This window comes from Cyrtonyx montezumae, unplaced genomic scaffold (genome assembly GCF_038088225.1).
Source record: "Cyrtonyx montezumae isolate F1298 unplaced genomic scaffold, pur_monq_1.0 scaffold_23, whole genome shotgun sequence".
Taxonomy (NCBI): Eukaryota; Metazoa; Chordata; class Aves; order Galliformes; family Odontophoridae; genus Cyrtonyx; species Cyrtonyx montezumae.
The window spans coordinates 8453342-8468344 of record NW_027071970.1 but is presented as its reverse complement, the minus strand read 5'-3'; the positions used below and the strand labels follow the sequence as shown (position 1 = coordinate 8468344).

The window sequence follows — 15003 nt, the reverse complement described above, 5'->3', positions numbered from 1 at the left end:
TGAGTGCCTGGGCGGGATGGTGGGGGAGGGGAAGCGGGTGCGTGAGGAGCTGGCGGGCTGTAGCACAAGTAACGTGCTACGGCTTGGAAATGGCCAGGTTGTGTTGTTAGGTTTCAGCTTGGCTAAAAGGCGCTGTTAATTACCCACACTGGGTGGATAAATGAGACGGTGTTGCTGGTAACACGCATTCCAGTAAAGGTGGGGAAGTGGAGGATCCGAGTGCTAATGTTGTGAATGCTTTGTCTTCAAAGGGAAAATGACAGGAAGAGCTAGAACCAGAGCGAGAGGGAGACCTCCAGGACAGGAGGCTGCTATTCCTCCTGTAGGAGCTGCATCTGTAAGTTGGTTTTCTTTAATTAGCGCAGCTGTACTTTGAAATGTTATTGCTAATTACTGCTGTATGTGCTTGATGAAACTCCTGTACAGGTTGGCACTCTTCTTCTGTGTAGACTGAGTGTGTCCTCCTCCGCAAAGCTACGTTTCACAAGCATTTTAAAAGTCATTTCATAGGAGACTGCTGAATGAAGAAGGGAGTTGAATTCTAGATGAATCATGTTGTCCCTTGATTGTGGTACTATAATCCCACAAAGTCGGTATTGCTCATGGTTCTTAGCCAAAAGAGTTAGTGAGGTTGAAGGAGGTCAGAGGTCTTAAGTAACTTTCTGACAAACCTGTGATTGTTTCCACTGCTGGAAAGAAGATGGGGGTTTAGTTCTTAGGAAGCCTTTCTGAATAGGGAAAGTATGGCCTTCAAGGAGATTGTTGAGAAGATGGAGCTAGGCTCTTTGTGTTGGTGCACAGTAGGAATATGGGGGACAGGGAGCACAAATTGAAATGAGTTGTTCTGTCTGGACTTAAGGACTAAGGTGAAGAGCTTAAGAAGCTGGAGGCCTGCCTAGTTACAGGTGATGTGGAGTGTTGTGTGCAGTGTTGGAACACACACGTGGATATCACAAGGTGTTGCACTGAGAATGGAAAGGTGGAGGAATTCCAGGAGAACATGCTGGTTGTGTGACAATGCAAGAGGTCCTGCTGTGTTGTAGGACAGAACCATTCAGATCTCTGGCTCAGGTTTTGCGTTCATCCTTGGTTGAACTGTTGCTTGCTTGTATTGAAAACAGTAAACCAGATTTTTCAACTTGGGGAAGAACTAACTGTGCTTGTGGGGTGGACTCCAATTACCTGAATGCATTCAGCTTTAAACTGTGAATTGTGGCATTGTTTGTGGCTGTGGTCATGTTTTGTAGTTGCTAAATTGAATAAATCTCTATTTCTTCCCTGAGCACTTGAGTTGTTCTGGGGGAAGAAGAACTTGAGCTAGTACAGCTTATTCTGAAGTATTTGTCCAGCCGTGATGCTTTTTAGTAATATTTGAACACTAAAGTTAGGAGAGCTGTTTTTATAAGGTAGTCATCTGCTTGGTGTATCACTGGTGGCACTGAAAATGAGAGTAGTCCAGAGATTTTGTATGGGGCCTGGAGAGACAAGGTTTACGTTTTCTGCTCTTAAATGAGCATCATCCCAAATTCAATTGTTTTAGTATTAAAAGTAGAGCAGTAACTCTTGGTACTTAATATAGGGGGTGGGGGGAAATTGTGTATATAACTGCTGCTTGGGTGTTCGGATGTTCTGGACTTGGTAAGTGGCTTTGCTTTGTTGTATACCCAAAGTGCTGTTTCTTCAGTTGCACTGGAAGAAGTTGTTCTCAACTATTGCAGGCTCAAAGGACATGGCAAAGTCGTCCACCCAGCCAGCAGCAGCCTCTGCAGCCATGTCATCCTCCACCGCTGGCAGAAGAACTGCATGGCCGTGGGCAACAGAGAGTCCCTCAGGGTGCTCCAAAGTCACTAGGTCAGAAGGAGGAGGAAAAGGTTATGGGGGGAATTGTGGGAAATTAACAAGTGTTTTGAAGCGAATGCAGTTAATATGTTCTTTATATAGCATTCTAATTCTTCTTTTCAGAATAACATCCATTACTGCGTTTTTGAGAAGCTTAGTGTGATGGTAGTGTTGTTATTCTAATGTACAGCATAACTGAACCAGGGCTTTTGAGAGCTAACTTTATAGAGCACAAACATAATACAATCTTCCTTATCAAAACAGTGAATAAATAAGATCAGAAACTTGTTGGTACTGTCAACTGCATGTAAACCAATAGTAAACTTTTTTTTTTTTCTGGTAAACCATTCTTCAGCATTAATAATGAAATGAAGCTCTTACATCATGGCGTGCTCTGTCACATTCCAGCCTCACTTAGACCTGAAATGAGACCTTTGTCCTCTGTATTTGCAGAAGACTCCCTACTTCTGTGGTTTGTTATTAGCCAGATGAAAAAAGATGGATTGAGTTGTTCTGTTTGTTTTCTAGCTAACTGTAAATCTTAGGATAACATGTATTACTTGAGTACTATTTTAAGATGAATACATTTTATTAGGAAAATGTGATAGCATTTTGTAATTCCTTTAAATTTATATATAGATCTTTCTTTCTGGATTCTTCAAAAAACCCTGACTTATTTATCAGACTCAGCTGTAACTTTTTCCCTGTCTCAAAACAGCAGTGTTACAGATTTCGGCTGGTTTTCAGGAGCTTTCATTAGCAGACAGGGGTGGACGTCGTCGTGATTTCCACGACCTCGGGGTCAATACTCGACAAGCCATAGAACATGTTCGAGAATCAAAAACTGGTATGTTCAGGTCATGGAACAGGTTGAATGAATAACAGTGATGGTCACTGAAGTAATGCTGTGCATATGCAATACCTTCTGTAAATCTGACTGTTGTGATGAACCACAGCTATATGTATAACTTATTCAGAATCTGAGATTTAAATTATTACTGTAGAATGGTAAAGCTCCTGTGTCTACTGATGTGTTTGCTTCTTGTTTTAGGCTCTTCAGGTGCTATGATAAAATTATTTGCAAATTTTTTTCGTCTTACATCTCGGCCTCAATGGGCTTTGTATCAGTACCACATAGACTATAATCCTGAGATGGAAGCACGCCGCCTTCGATCAGCTTTGCTCTTTCAACACGAAGACCTAATTGGAAAAACACGTGCATTTGATGGATCAATATTATTCTTGCCAAAAAAACTGGCTAATAAGGTATGAGAATGCTGCAGTGCTTTTGTTGTGACTTGTGTTTCACAATGCTTCTTGTTTATTAGTCTGGTTGAGCTTAAAGAGTAGATGTCTCATGAACAACATTTAGTGGAATTAAACATGGTAGTAGAAGATAATTTGTTTCAATAGAGGAATTTGATAATAAACTTTTGATTCTAATGCTCAGACGCTGCAGGCCAGCATGCTCGTATGCACAGAAGCAGGTAGCACAGACTGCATTTTTCCATCCATTGTCTTTTCTGTTTGGGTCTCTTTATAGTTTGCGTGTTCTAACATTCACTATAATGGGAAGGGTGGGTGAACTGGATATGCGTAGTAAAATTTTAGTAGCTGGAGGTACTCTGGAGTTGCCCCGTGGGAAGATTTCAAGTCTGCCCTGTATGTACAGATGTTTCCAGCCACTGCAGACTGATGTTCAGCCTGTCAGTGGACTGGTGACACCACAGTGAAAACACAGGAAAGAAAGGGCGAAAAAATGCCCAAGCAGCAAAGTGTGAGAAGAAAGGAGCAACAGAGGGAAACTGCTGACTGTAACAGCTGTCTCTGCCTCTGCCCTTACTGAAGGGGCAGAGTGTGACCAGCGGCATTAATAAAGGCAGGGGAAAAGAGTCTGGAGTGAAGGAAGGAAGTTGTTAGCTCCTGTGTGCTATAGTGTTTGTCTCTTCACCCCCAGTGTCTTGGTCGAGGTGCCTTGGGATTAGCCTGCATTCTGTATTTCACCCAAGCAGAGCAAGCATTTTATGCTGCAGTTTGCAGTCATAGTGGGAAATTCAGTTCCTGATTCAGTAAGGTCCTGAGATTATTACTTATAATTTTAATATGCTAGTACAATCTGATAATAATGAAGCAAAGTCCAGGTATAGCCTGTTTGCCTTTAGTTTTATTAATTTAAATCCACTTTTTTCAGATTACTGAAGTATTCAGTAAGACCCGAAATGGAGAAGATGTGAGGATCACAATCACACTGACTAACGAATTGCCACCTACTTCACCTACATGTCTACAGTTTTACAACATCATTTTCAGAAGGTTTGCTTGCCCAGTTATGTCTTTGTAAGAAGTGATTTGAAAAACATCTGGCCTGATGTTTCATTTCCGAAGAATGGAATACATATCAATATGATAAATGTAAACTTTCAAGTCTTGGTAGCTAGTGTTGCTGTGTGGCCAACCACACCCTGTAGTGTTTTACTGTGTGGTTGCATGCACGCTGTGCTGTGTGTTGGTGCTGAGGCTCTGAAACAGGATGCTTGGAGAAGCTGTGGGTGTCCCATCCCTGGAGGTGCTCCAGGTTGGGCTGGGTGGGGTCCTGGACAGCCTGAGCAGGTGGTTGGCAGCCCTGCCTACGCAGAGGGTTTGAACTGGATGATCTTCAAGGTGTCTTCCAACCCAAGCCATTTCTTGATTCTGGTGTTTCTGGTACATGTCAATGTAAAATTTATGCCTTTTCCATGTGCAAGTAGATTCACATTGCTGTGCTCACTCATCTAGGCAGTTAGTTAACCCCTTCCCTGCGCTTTTCTTTTGTTCTTGATTTTCCTGTTAAAACAAAAAGTAATTCTGGACCATGAAGTGAGGCATTTGTACAAGAGGTGGGACTATTGGTAGTTTGTTGAACTGAATATTAATGGTGAATGACACCTTTATTTTAACTTCCAGGCTTCTGAAGATGATGAGTTTTCAGCAAATTGGACGTAACTATTACAACCCTAAGGACCCAATCAGTGTCCCCAACCACAGGTTTGGCAAAACGAGCACCCAAGGGATACAGAGAGAGAATGATTTTTTTTCAATGTTGCTTCAGTTACTTATTTTATTATAAGGACATAAATTTAAAAAAAATGTTATTCCTGAGGAGCATGGCACCTTGCAGAACAATCTTCTGTGTGTAATATCTCATCGCTCTTTACCAGTGTGTTGTGTAACTATGTTTAACTCACATGGCAGAAACCCTGCATAAATGGCTGTAATAGTTCAACTGCAGCTCTTTTAATGCATCCCTTGAGTGCTCATACTTCATATTTAAGGTCTTTAAGTTGAATTTTGAAACTCTTTTGGTAGGGCTCAGCTATATCACCAATTGCTTAAATCTTAAATACAAGTATCTTCAGACACCTTAAAGTACTTTTTAAAATTAATTTTGATATTATTTGTATTTGGATAATGATTTCTTTGTGTCTCTATGGGTTCAATTGTCTGAGAAAGTGGCAGAAATAGTCTGAATAGGAATACTTTAAATCACTGTGAGCATTTTAAGTTCCTGTTTGTTCCCTTTTAATAGGCTGATTGTTTGGCCAGGCTTCACAAGTTCTATTCTCCAGTATGAGGAAAGCATTATGTTATGTGCAGATGTGAGCCATAAGATTCTTCGTAGTGAAACAGCTTTGGATTTTATGTACAGTCTGTATCAACAGGTTGAAGAGAGAAGATTTAGAGATGCCTGTGGAAAAGAGCTGATAGGTTTAATTGTTCTTACAAAGTAAGTCTCTTTGGAATCTTCTAAGAGATTTGTTTAGGGTTTTTTGTTGTTGTTGTTGTATGGTCTGTGTCCTGCAGGATACAATGAGGTATTAGAAAGCCAAAAATATTTTATCTTTGTCCAATTAACAAGTTAACTGAGGTGAGAGCATTTCCAAAAGAGGAAATGCATACTGGATTAGTTCTGTTTCCATTTAGCATAAGCACAGTGTGGCTTCTAGTAGAATTGATTCCTATTATAAAAGGGAAGTTGAAGTTACTGCTGCTCATGTGAGCAAAACCTCCAACTTATGTGAGTATTGCTATTAACTTCATAGTTCTGTTTCATTTGTAGCTGAGTTAATGATATAAAAAATAACAAACTGATGAAATGGTTTATTCAGGTACAATAACAGAACATACAGAGTTGATGACATTGACTGGGATGCCAATCCACAGTGTACTTTCAGACGAGCAGATGGCTCTGAAATCAGCTATATAGACTACTACAAAAGGGTATGGAAACTTACTGTCAGTTTGTGTGGTGTGCTTGAGCTTGGAATTTTAGACACGCTTCACACATGCGAAGTGTGTTTTGCTGTCAGCTTTTCTTTTCTGTCTAAATTAAATTAGTGACTGCTAAACAGACCAACTGTTACCACGTGCAAAGAAAAGTTGCAGGAGGGTTGAATTTCAGACTTGTGAGGAATCTTGTTTGATTCCTGTGATGTGTTGAATTAAATTGCTCTATAGGAACTGTCTATCAGTGAACTGAAATGAGCATCCTCATCTTGAATTGGGTACTTTGGGTGGTATTGCCTCAAGCTAGGCAGGACTGTTTCTGTTCTCTCTTGCAAGTCAGTATCTTAGAAATTAATAACTTGATCTCAATAATAGGACAATGTTTCCTGTTTGACTTTTTATGGTGAAAACAGTTTCCCTGAGTTAATGTGTAAGTTGGAGGAAAAAGAAAAGTTGATGTTTGCTTTTTCCTTCTTAAAATAAATCTTTTGAAATATGCTAGTTTTCTGTTTTCTTAATGCTTACAATATTCATTTCTAATACAGCAATATAATCAGGAAATCACTGACTTGAACCAGCCTGTCTTGATCAGTCAGTCTCGAAGGAAGAGGGGAAATACAATGGTAGGACCTGTGGTTCTAATCCCGGAGCTGTGCTATCTAACAGGTACTGTAACAATGGTTTCTTCGTATCAAAGTACCTGCCAAGCCCTGCCTCTCACTGAACTGGTATTTTAACAGCATCCATTACAGATATGTTGCTGTGATGGTGGTGGTTCTTTCTTTTGCGGAGACTTTTTGGACCCCAATAAAGTCCTCACTGCAGAGACAGTGAGAGCTCTACTAAACCCACATCACATGGGAGGAAACACTAGAAATGTATTGTTAGTAAAGAGCAAAATTTCTGTACCGTATGATCATCTACTAAGGCGTTAGTAGGTACATTGGTATGGGATGTATGGTTACAACTTGATGTTAAAATGTGCTCTGTAGCATTAACTGCTGCATCCACATAATCCTCTGTCTCACAGCTGCGTACTGGGTTACTCTCCCTCAGCCAGTGCAGCTTGTAAGTGAACTGACAAGGGAAAACTCTGGTTGTTGGTATATACAGATTCAGTTTACTTTTCTTAGTCATTAGTCTGATCTGTACTCAGGAAAAGATTTTGGCCATTGACAGGATTAACTGAGAAGATGAGGAATGATTTTAACATGATGAAAGACTTGGCTGTTCATACGCGGCTGCCACCTGAGCAAAGGCAACACGAAATTGGAAAGCTCGTTGACTACATGCAGAAGTACGTTACCTGGCAATCTCCTGCACCTACTGTCATACACGTTTTGCATGACAAACTTACTTCTCACAAAACTTGTACATCTTACTTTAAAAAAATAAGTCTCAGCAAGAACAAACTTGTTTTAATTGAAATGTTGTTTTTGAGCAGAGATGAATGTGTTCAGAAGGAACTCCGGGACTGGGGCTTAAGCTTTGATTCTAGTTTGCTGTCCTTTACAGGAAGAGTTGTTCAAGCAGAAAAGATCCTTCAAGGAGGAAATGTGGTAAATAAATCAACTTGTAAAATTTTCTGGATCTGTCACCAGTGAAGCAGGTTCTTAAAGGATGTAGGAGAGAACATTACACGCAAGTTGCTGTCCACTCAGAATGCTTTAAGGCTTATCAGCTTGTCCACAAGTTCTGTATAAAAAGTTTGGCTTGCATTACAGTTATCTTCCTTCCAGAACACCCCCTTCTGTCTGTACAGAGTGCTTTCAGATACAGACGTAGGAGAATACAGCTGTTTGTCATTAGTTTCCATTCATTAAAATCCCAAGGCTTTCCAAGTGAAAAGCCACTAAGTTGTTCTGAGGACAGAATGTGCACAGAATCTGTTCACTCAAAGCTGGGTGAGTCTTTAATGGGAATAAAAGAGACTGCAATAAATTGTGATTTACCATAAAACATAATATGTTTGCTTTGTAATAGGCTGTGCCCTAATGGATTTGATGGTTTTCAATGGATGCTAGATAGAAAATATCTTTTAACAGTACTTACATATTTAACTAAGCATGATTTTCATCTTGAAAATATCTTATACCTTCTTTATAATAATACTTTTTCTCAAGCAGTTACCTTAATTAAAAAAAAACAATAGGATTGGGGGAAAATACACTTTAACACATAACTAGCTTTGTAGCTGTATCCAGCCAAAGCCTGCGCAGCAAGTAGTGACTTACACAGGCTAAATGAGGGGAACATTCAGAGAGCGTAGGATGCCTTGAAAGAGTTGTGTTAAGCTTTGCTAATGTCTGAGTGACTTCAGTAAGGAAAAAAAATCACAACAAAACAACTCAGTATGTTCTAGGCAAACACGTTGCAGTCTGTCCTTGAAGTGTTTGATAGTGGTGTTTCTCTCCCACTTGTTATTTACAGTTTGATTACAATCCTAACCTTGCTGACTGGTCAAGGGAAACCAGGGCAGCTCCCTTAATGCTCGCAAAGCCTTTGGACAACTGGTTACTAATATACACACGGCGCAACTGTGATGTTGCCAAGACCTTACTTCAGAGTCTGTATAAAGTCACACCATCCATGGGAATCAAAATGAGCAGGGCAACCATGTAAGTACATTAGAAATCTTATGGAAAATCATTGTTTTTAGTGAGGTTTAATTGTGAGCGTGATTAGTCTGGTAAATAAGATGGCCATGATTCTCAGGTTACCTACTTCTGCTGTAAGATTTTAATTTAAAAAAGAAGTTCTTTCAATTTGCAAGTTCTGCAGATTACTTGGGTAACTGATGTTTCTTACTCCTGTTTATGGAAGCTTTCTCTGTGAGGCTGAAGCATGCCAAAATCAAACAGCATTAGTCGTCCGATCGTTGGGCAAAGCGTTCTTTGATGGGCTTGTGTAATACAAGAAGGAATAATGTTCTCATGCCAGCCCTGACCAGATTTTGATTATTGTCTTTACAGATAGCATTGAATGTTTGTCCTTGTTTTCAGCTTTGCCTTTAATCGCTGTTGGAAGCCCAAGGGAGGGATTCCTTAGCGATCAGAAAGTAGAAATACGATGTGTTTATTAACAGTTGTAATTATGACATATAATACTGTGCTAATGGGTATTTGTTTTTGCTCGAGGTTTCTGTGCCTGTTAAAACTATTAATACTTGCAGGAATTAAAACAAAACCTTCCCCTTCCTTTACAGGATTGAAGTGGATGATAGAACAGAAGCTTATTTAAAGGTTTTGCAACAAAGTATTACTCCTGACACAAACATAGTACGTATAACTTCAAAGCATGTTAATCTAATTAGCATTTTTAGGCTAGTGAATTAATTCTTAGCAATAAAACCCTTGGCTTGTGGTTCTCTACCATCTCCTGTGTGCCTGCTCGTACTCCTATTCAAACTCCAGTGCATACACTGGCTGCCTTCTGTGTGAAAAGCCTTTGTACTTGAATTCCAAGTATTGCCTCTGAAACTTTCACTGTCAATATTTGACTGTTTCTCAAGTGTGAGAAGCTTTTTCGAAACTACAGCTGCTCTGTGAATCTGAGGATTCAGATTCATAATAACTTCTTTTCTGTTTCAAAGGTAGTTTGCATTTTGTCTAGTACCCGAAAGGATAAGTATGATGCTATCAAGAAATACCTCTGTACAGAATGTCCAGTTCCAAGTCAGTGTGTGATTGCTCGTACTTTAAGCAAGCCTCAGACTACTCTGGCCATAGTGACAAAAATTGCCTTGCAAATGAACTGTAAAATGGGAGGAGAGCTTTGGAGTGTTGAGATCCCAGTAAGTGTTTTTTATTAATTGCTATTTATTTCATTCAGTCCTATCAAAAACCATCCTTTTTGCAAAAGTAAATGAGGTGCTGTTGGTCTGGTTTGTTCTGTGTGTGTGGCATTAGGCATGAAGCTTAATTTTATGTAAGAGAAATGTAATTCTAAGAACCGACGTGAACTGAAACCATAAAGAGAAACCATAAAGATTGTCTTGATCTTGATAATGTTAGGATGGAGGTGATACATGCTCTGGAATGTCTGCATGTACTAACATGTTTTGTTTTGATTCCTTTTAAGCTGAAACAGTTAATGATCGTGGGCATTGATTGTTACCATGATTCTTTATCTGGGAAGCAGTCAATTGCTGGATTTGTCGCCAGCCTGAATGAAGTGATGACACGGTAAGATTTGAATGCTGAAGGAAAGGAATTCTTTATCTTTCCTTAACTGAAAAGAGGCTGGAATGTGGTAGGCCATTGTGAAAGTGCATGAGTTGATTTAACTGTATTTCTAACAGCTTCCTACAAATAGCAATAGTTGTTTCACTAGAGTTCTTCCTTCTGCATCTGCTAAAGAATAGCCTTGTCCTTTTCCCAGATTGCTTGGCAGTGAGAGCTGATGGTGGGATGCGTGGGGGGTGTCAGGGTGACAGGCTCTTCTCCTTTTGAGTTCACTTGAGTGACAGTTTGTTTGGACTGAAAGGAATTCGATGTGGTGCTGAGGTACTTGACTACCACAAGAGTTTTGCAGGGAGAATATTCTTTGAGTGCACTGATTCCTTCTTGACTGCCTTGACCCACATTGACCATGAAGACCAACTAGTCACAGCCGTTGTGTTTTTACTGAAGACAGCCCCACAAATGCTTCAGAGCAGTTTGTCTTTCTGTTGTTCACAGGTGGTTCTCACGCTGTGTTTTTCAAAGTCGTGGGCAGGAACTTGTGGATGGACTCAAAACCTGCTTGCAAGGTAAGGGAAAGCTTTCTGCTCTTGCAGAGGAGTTAAGGAATGACAAATTCCTTTCCTCAAAAGGCGCCACTTTATGTGCCTTGAAAGGAAGCATTGCCAACTTGTACTTAGATAACATTGTTTTCTTTTTTTTATAAAAATTGCTGAAGTTCAGTATTATTTTTTGTATGTTCCCTTGTTGATTCCTGTATCTTCTAACAGTAGTTAATAGCATCTATCTTCTACCAGTGTGCATCAGAGATTTAGAGGAGAAGGATTTAAAGAAGATCAGAATCAATTCTACTCTAAATAAACAAGACTTTTTTTTTTTCTTCTTGGTATCTCTACTAAGGAAGCTAACAAGTGGGAGCAACAGTTCTAAAATAGATGCGACTTCTCTTCTTTCTTCTGGGGTGGGGATTTGCCTTGAATTGGCAGTCCTGAAACCTTAGTGGGTGAATGAATGGTTCTTCTAGTGGGGTAATGGTTTGCTGTTGTTGTATGCTCACATTGGGTCACCATGAGGTGGCTGCATATATTTTTTTTTTTCAGTGGTTATTAGCAACATGATTTCTTAACAACGCAGATTCAGAAATGCCTTTTTTTTTTTTTTAAAGCTTCTCTCCGAGAATGGTTCAAGTGGAATAATTATTTGCCCTCTCGTATTATTGTGTATCGTGATGGTGTCGGAGATGGGCAGCTCAATACTTTGGTGAATTATGAAGTGCCTCAGTTTTTGGATTGCCTCAGGTCTGTTGGTAAAGACTACAAGTAAGTTCACTTCTACTTACACCATTTCTCATATCACAGCAAAAGCAGTTTAGGATACAGAAAATGGTTCCTGATCATGAAGAGAGGAACAAATCTTCTTTGTTTTTACCTGAGCTGAGGTAGCTGCTCATGGCTGATCACATGATTTGTGATACCCAACTTGTAACGGGAAATCTTCAAAGTCCATGTACCTTGAGTATTCAGTGCACAACAAATGCATGTGTGTACATCTTCTTTTAGTCATTCTTGATGCTTGTGGTAATCAACAACCTTTTCTTAGTGGTGCTTAAAGTGACTGTGCAGTAAGACAGTCCTTCAGCTCTGCAGTTCTGAACATTCTGCTTTAAAACTGTTAGTGACTGCAGTGTTTCTTTCACTTGATTGATCCTTGTCTTGATCTGCCCTGAATGATGAAATTATTTCTTGAAACAGCAGGCAAGCAGAACACAGAACAGTTACAAACAGGCAAAGCTGAAGGGCTTTCTTCCTTTGTTCAGTTTCTGTAACTGTATTTTAATAGTATTTTTTATAAAGAACAGTGTCCTATCTTTAAAAGATGAGAGAGAGTAGAATCAGATTTGTATTTAGGAGAATGTTTTTGGTCTATTTTGTCTCCCTGTGAGATTAAATGTGATACTGTTTCCCACCAAATTTAAAGTTGCCCTGGAAGCTGAAGAGCTAAAGTTACGAACAAGATCCAGCTTAAATTAGTGAAGACTTATCTGTGAAGTCGATGTCTTGCAGAGCTCTAGTTATTTTTAATTGGAAGCTCTAGAGAATCTGCTCCTGAAATGTTCTCAGTGGTTTGTGGTTTTTTTCCAGGACTGAGTGAGTTATTTTCTTCTTAATTCTACCTGTTTGTTTTAGTCCGAGACTCTCTGTGATTGTTGTGAAGAAACGAGTGAACACCAGATTCTTTGCACAGACTGCAGGAGGACTGAAAAACCCACCCCCTGGTACTGTTGTTGATGTTCAGGTGACCAGACCAGAATGGTGAGTTCTGGTATTGTTGTCCTTGCTAGCAACCTGGTAATGAAATAAATATATTTGATATTAAATGGAGTGTAGGATCAGGAAGAATACCTTCCATGTGTGCCCTTTTGAAATTATGCTCTGGTGTGAAATGGGTACATTTAGGCTTTATTAATTCATTATGTAGTATTTTATTATGTACTTGTCACATATAATAGTATTATACATGCTCTAAGTGTGTATGGTTTTTATTTTGGCACTTTTCTTCTTGATGATTGTTACTATTTTGAAGGTGAAGTACTGAGTGACTGTTGGTAGGATTGTTTAACTGCTGTAGGTTTTGACATTATTGTGGATGTTGTCATCAGTTTTTTCCTGGAGATCTCGTAGCCTTTCAGAAGTAGAGGAAATGAACTGTTTTGTGGCCAAAGTAAACGTACAGTTCAGGGCTTAATGAATGTTTGTGAACTGATTCTAGAGAAATAAGCAGGAGAAATCTGTGGGTGTTTCCATTCTTTTTAATAAAACCAGATTTCTGGGTTCTGTTTCTCCTGTTACAGGTATGATTTCTTTATTGTGAGTCAGGCAGTGAGAAGTGGTTGTGTTGCACCCACTCATTATAATGTAATATACGACACCAGCAAGCTGAAACCAGATCATATACAACGTCTGACCTACAAACTTTGCCACATCTACTATAACTGGTCGGTAAGTATTTCCTTGCAGAAAGGATAATATTTCTTACACTGAGCATCTGTATCTCATAACAGAGCGCAGGAAAATCAGAAGGCATCTGTAAAACACCAGTGCAAACCCAAAGGTTTGCAGTTGTGTACCTTGGCCTAGGGTGGCTATCAGGGAACTGGTCTCTTGCAGTTGCCAGATCTCCCTGAAGTTCCAACATTAAGGAGATCTTTATTATCACTAGAAAATACTTGTTGTTTTGAGTGTTGTGCCAGGTATCAAAAGCAAAATTTGAGTGATTGTTACCTGCAGAAGTAGTTTGTGTAAAGGTGGAAGCGTGTTCATCCGTTTCCCTTTGAGCCTCTCCTGTTGCATGTAAGGTCAGCACAGAGTTGGCTCATGCTTGAAATGTGTGATTTGGATTTGTCATCTTGGCTGTGATAAACAGTTAATGTCATTCACACCTTTGGTGAGGTAAAGCATAGAATGCAAACAGATATGAGAAGGGAGGAGGGGAGTGGAGGTGAGAATCTGTTTGTACAAAGTCCTCTTTAATGCATTCAGGGTAAGTAATGTTCCACAGATCTGCATGAGTGGCAGGGAATGCATGCATCACCCACCTTGTAGTTCCAGAACTCTTTTTGTTTAATTGAAAGTAATTTAATTTCTCCTGTTTCTTTCCCCCTTTCTGCAGGGTGTTATCAGAGTACCTGCTCCTTGCCAGTATGCCCATAAACTGGCTTTCCTTGTAGGTCAGAGCATTCACAGAGAACCAGACCTGTTGCTTTCAGACAGACTTTACTATCTCTGAAGTTAGCAGTTTAGAAAAAACTTCCTCTCCAGGGAAGGTACAGCTTGTGGTTCGGGTGGGCAGGTTGGTTTTCCTGAGGCACAGTGCATGAGTACGTGCGGTTGTAGAAGTTTATTTTCACTGCAGTAAGAAGTTTGAAGATAGCAGATCTGTGTTGTGGATAAGACTTTCTCTGCATAGGGGAAAGCATTGTTAGAGACAGCTACAGATTCACAGGTGGGGTGAACTCAGTTTTGTGGTTGGCATTGTTCCTTACTTTCCTCATGTAACAGGCGTTCCCTGGCTTCCTGTGGGAGCATCTCTGACTTGTGAAAAAGGGAAAAAAAAGAAAAAAAAAAGTTCTGCTATTTACAGGCTTTTGGTTTTTCAGTTCCAAATAATTGAAAGGTACAGCTGTCAGTTCAGATTGCAGTTCTGAGGTTCTTACTGGTAACTGTTGAGCAGGATTGGCTTAATGTGTAAGGCAAAACACCGAGTACTTCAGCTGCTGTGCTACAGCTGTCCCATTAAACTAAACTGCATTGGACAGAAGTGTTTGCATTAGTGCTGTTTTTTGAAACTCACTTGTGAACTTTGTTAATTTTCTTCGCAAGATTTAAATAAAGTTGTAATCCTGCTTCCTGATCATGTTAAATGTATTTGTTCTGCATGCTAGTGTAACTTCTCTGAGCAGTTTTTAGCTTTGTTCATTTATGGCAGTCTTGCATCTAGATTTATTTTTCAGTAAACCTGAGCAGCTTCCTCCAGCTCTGAAAACAAGGAGGTGGTGCAGCCTGTACTCAGGATTTTTCTTTCAGCTGAAAGAACACTATCAGCCTCTTTCTTGCCCTTGTAATTTCTAAGGGAGAGGCATGTGTTCTTATTGGTAAGATACTGATGCTGTACAGTGCTGCTGTAGTACTTAGTAGCTCTTACTTTTTCATAGTAATTTCTT

At 39.8% G+C, this 15003-nt stretch overlaps 1 protein-coding gene across 2 annotated transcripts; it reads left to right on the top strand.

The window, feature by feature from the left end:
• Positions 1-256: 256 nt before the first annotated feature.
• On the top strand, positions 257-14072 carry PIWIL1 (piwi like RNA-mediated gene silencing 1). Of its 2 annotated transcripts, none has more exons than XM_065738678.1 (20): positions 257-337; positions 1719-1851; positions 2561-2686; positions 2891-3105; positions 4031-4152; positions 4783-4863; positions 5405-5602; positions 5985-6096; positions 6648-6768; positions 7282-7399; positions 7547-7661; positions 8533-8720; positions 9308-9380; positions 9695-9895; positions 10183-10286; positions 10782-10852; positions 11449-11602; positions 12470-12595; positions 13135-13282; positions 13953-14072. In XM_065738678.1, the coding sequence occupies exons 1-20, from the start codon at positions 257-259 to the stop codon at positions 14067-14069; spliced, it is 2604 nt and encodes an 867-aa protein (XP_065594750.1). In that variant the 3' UTR covers positions 14070-14072. The 2 variants fall into 2 exon arrangements, with proteins under 2 accessions (XP_065594750.1, XP_065594749.1); XM_065738677.1 differs by having other exon boundaries at positions 2558-2686.
• The last annotated feature ends 931 nt before the right edge of the window (positions 14073-15003 follow it).

Excerpts from the sequence above, each read along its gene's own strand:
- PIWIL1 (XM_065738677.1), top strand. The coding sequence starts at position 257 with ATGACAGGAAGAGCTAGAACCAGAGCGAGAGGGAGACCTCCAGGACAG. Across the intron at positions 3,106-4,030 it reads CAAAAAAACTGGCTAATAAG|ATTACTGAAGTATTCAGTAA; the intron begins GTATGAGAATGC and ends CACTTTTTTCAG. Across the intron at positions 9,381-9,694 it reads TTACTCCTGACACAAACATA|GTAGTTTGCATTTTGTCTAG; the intron begins GTACGTATAACT and ends TCTGTTTCAAAG.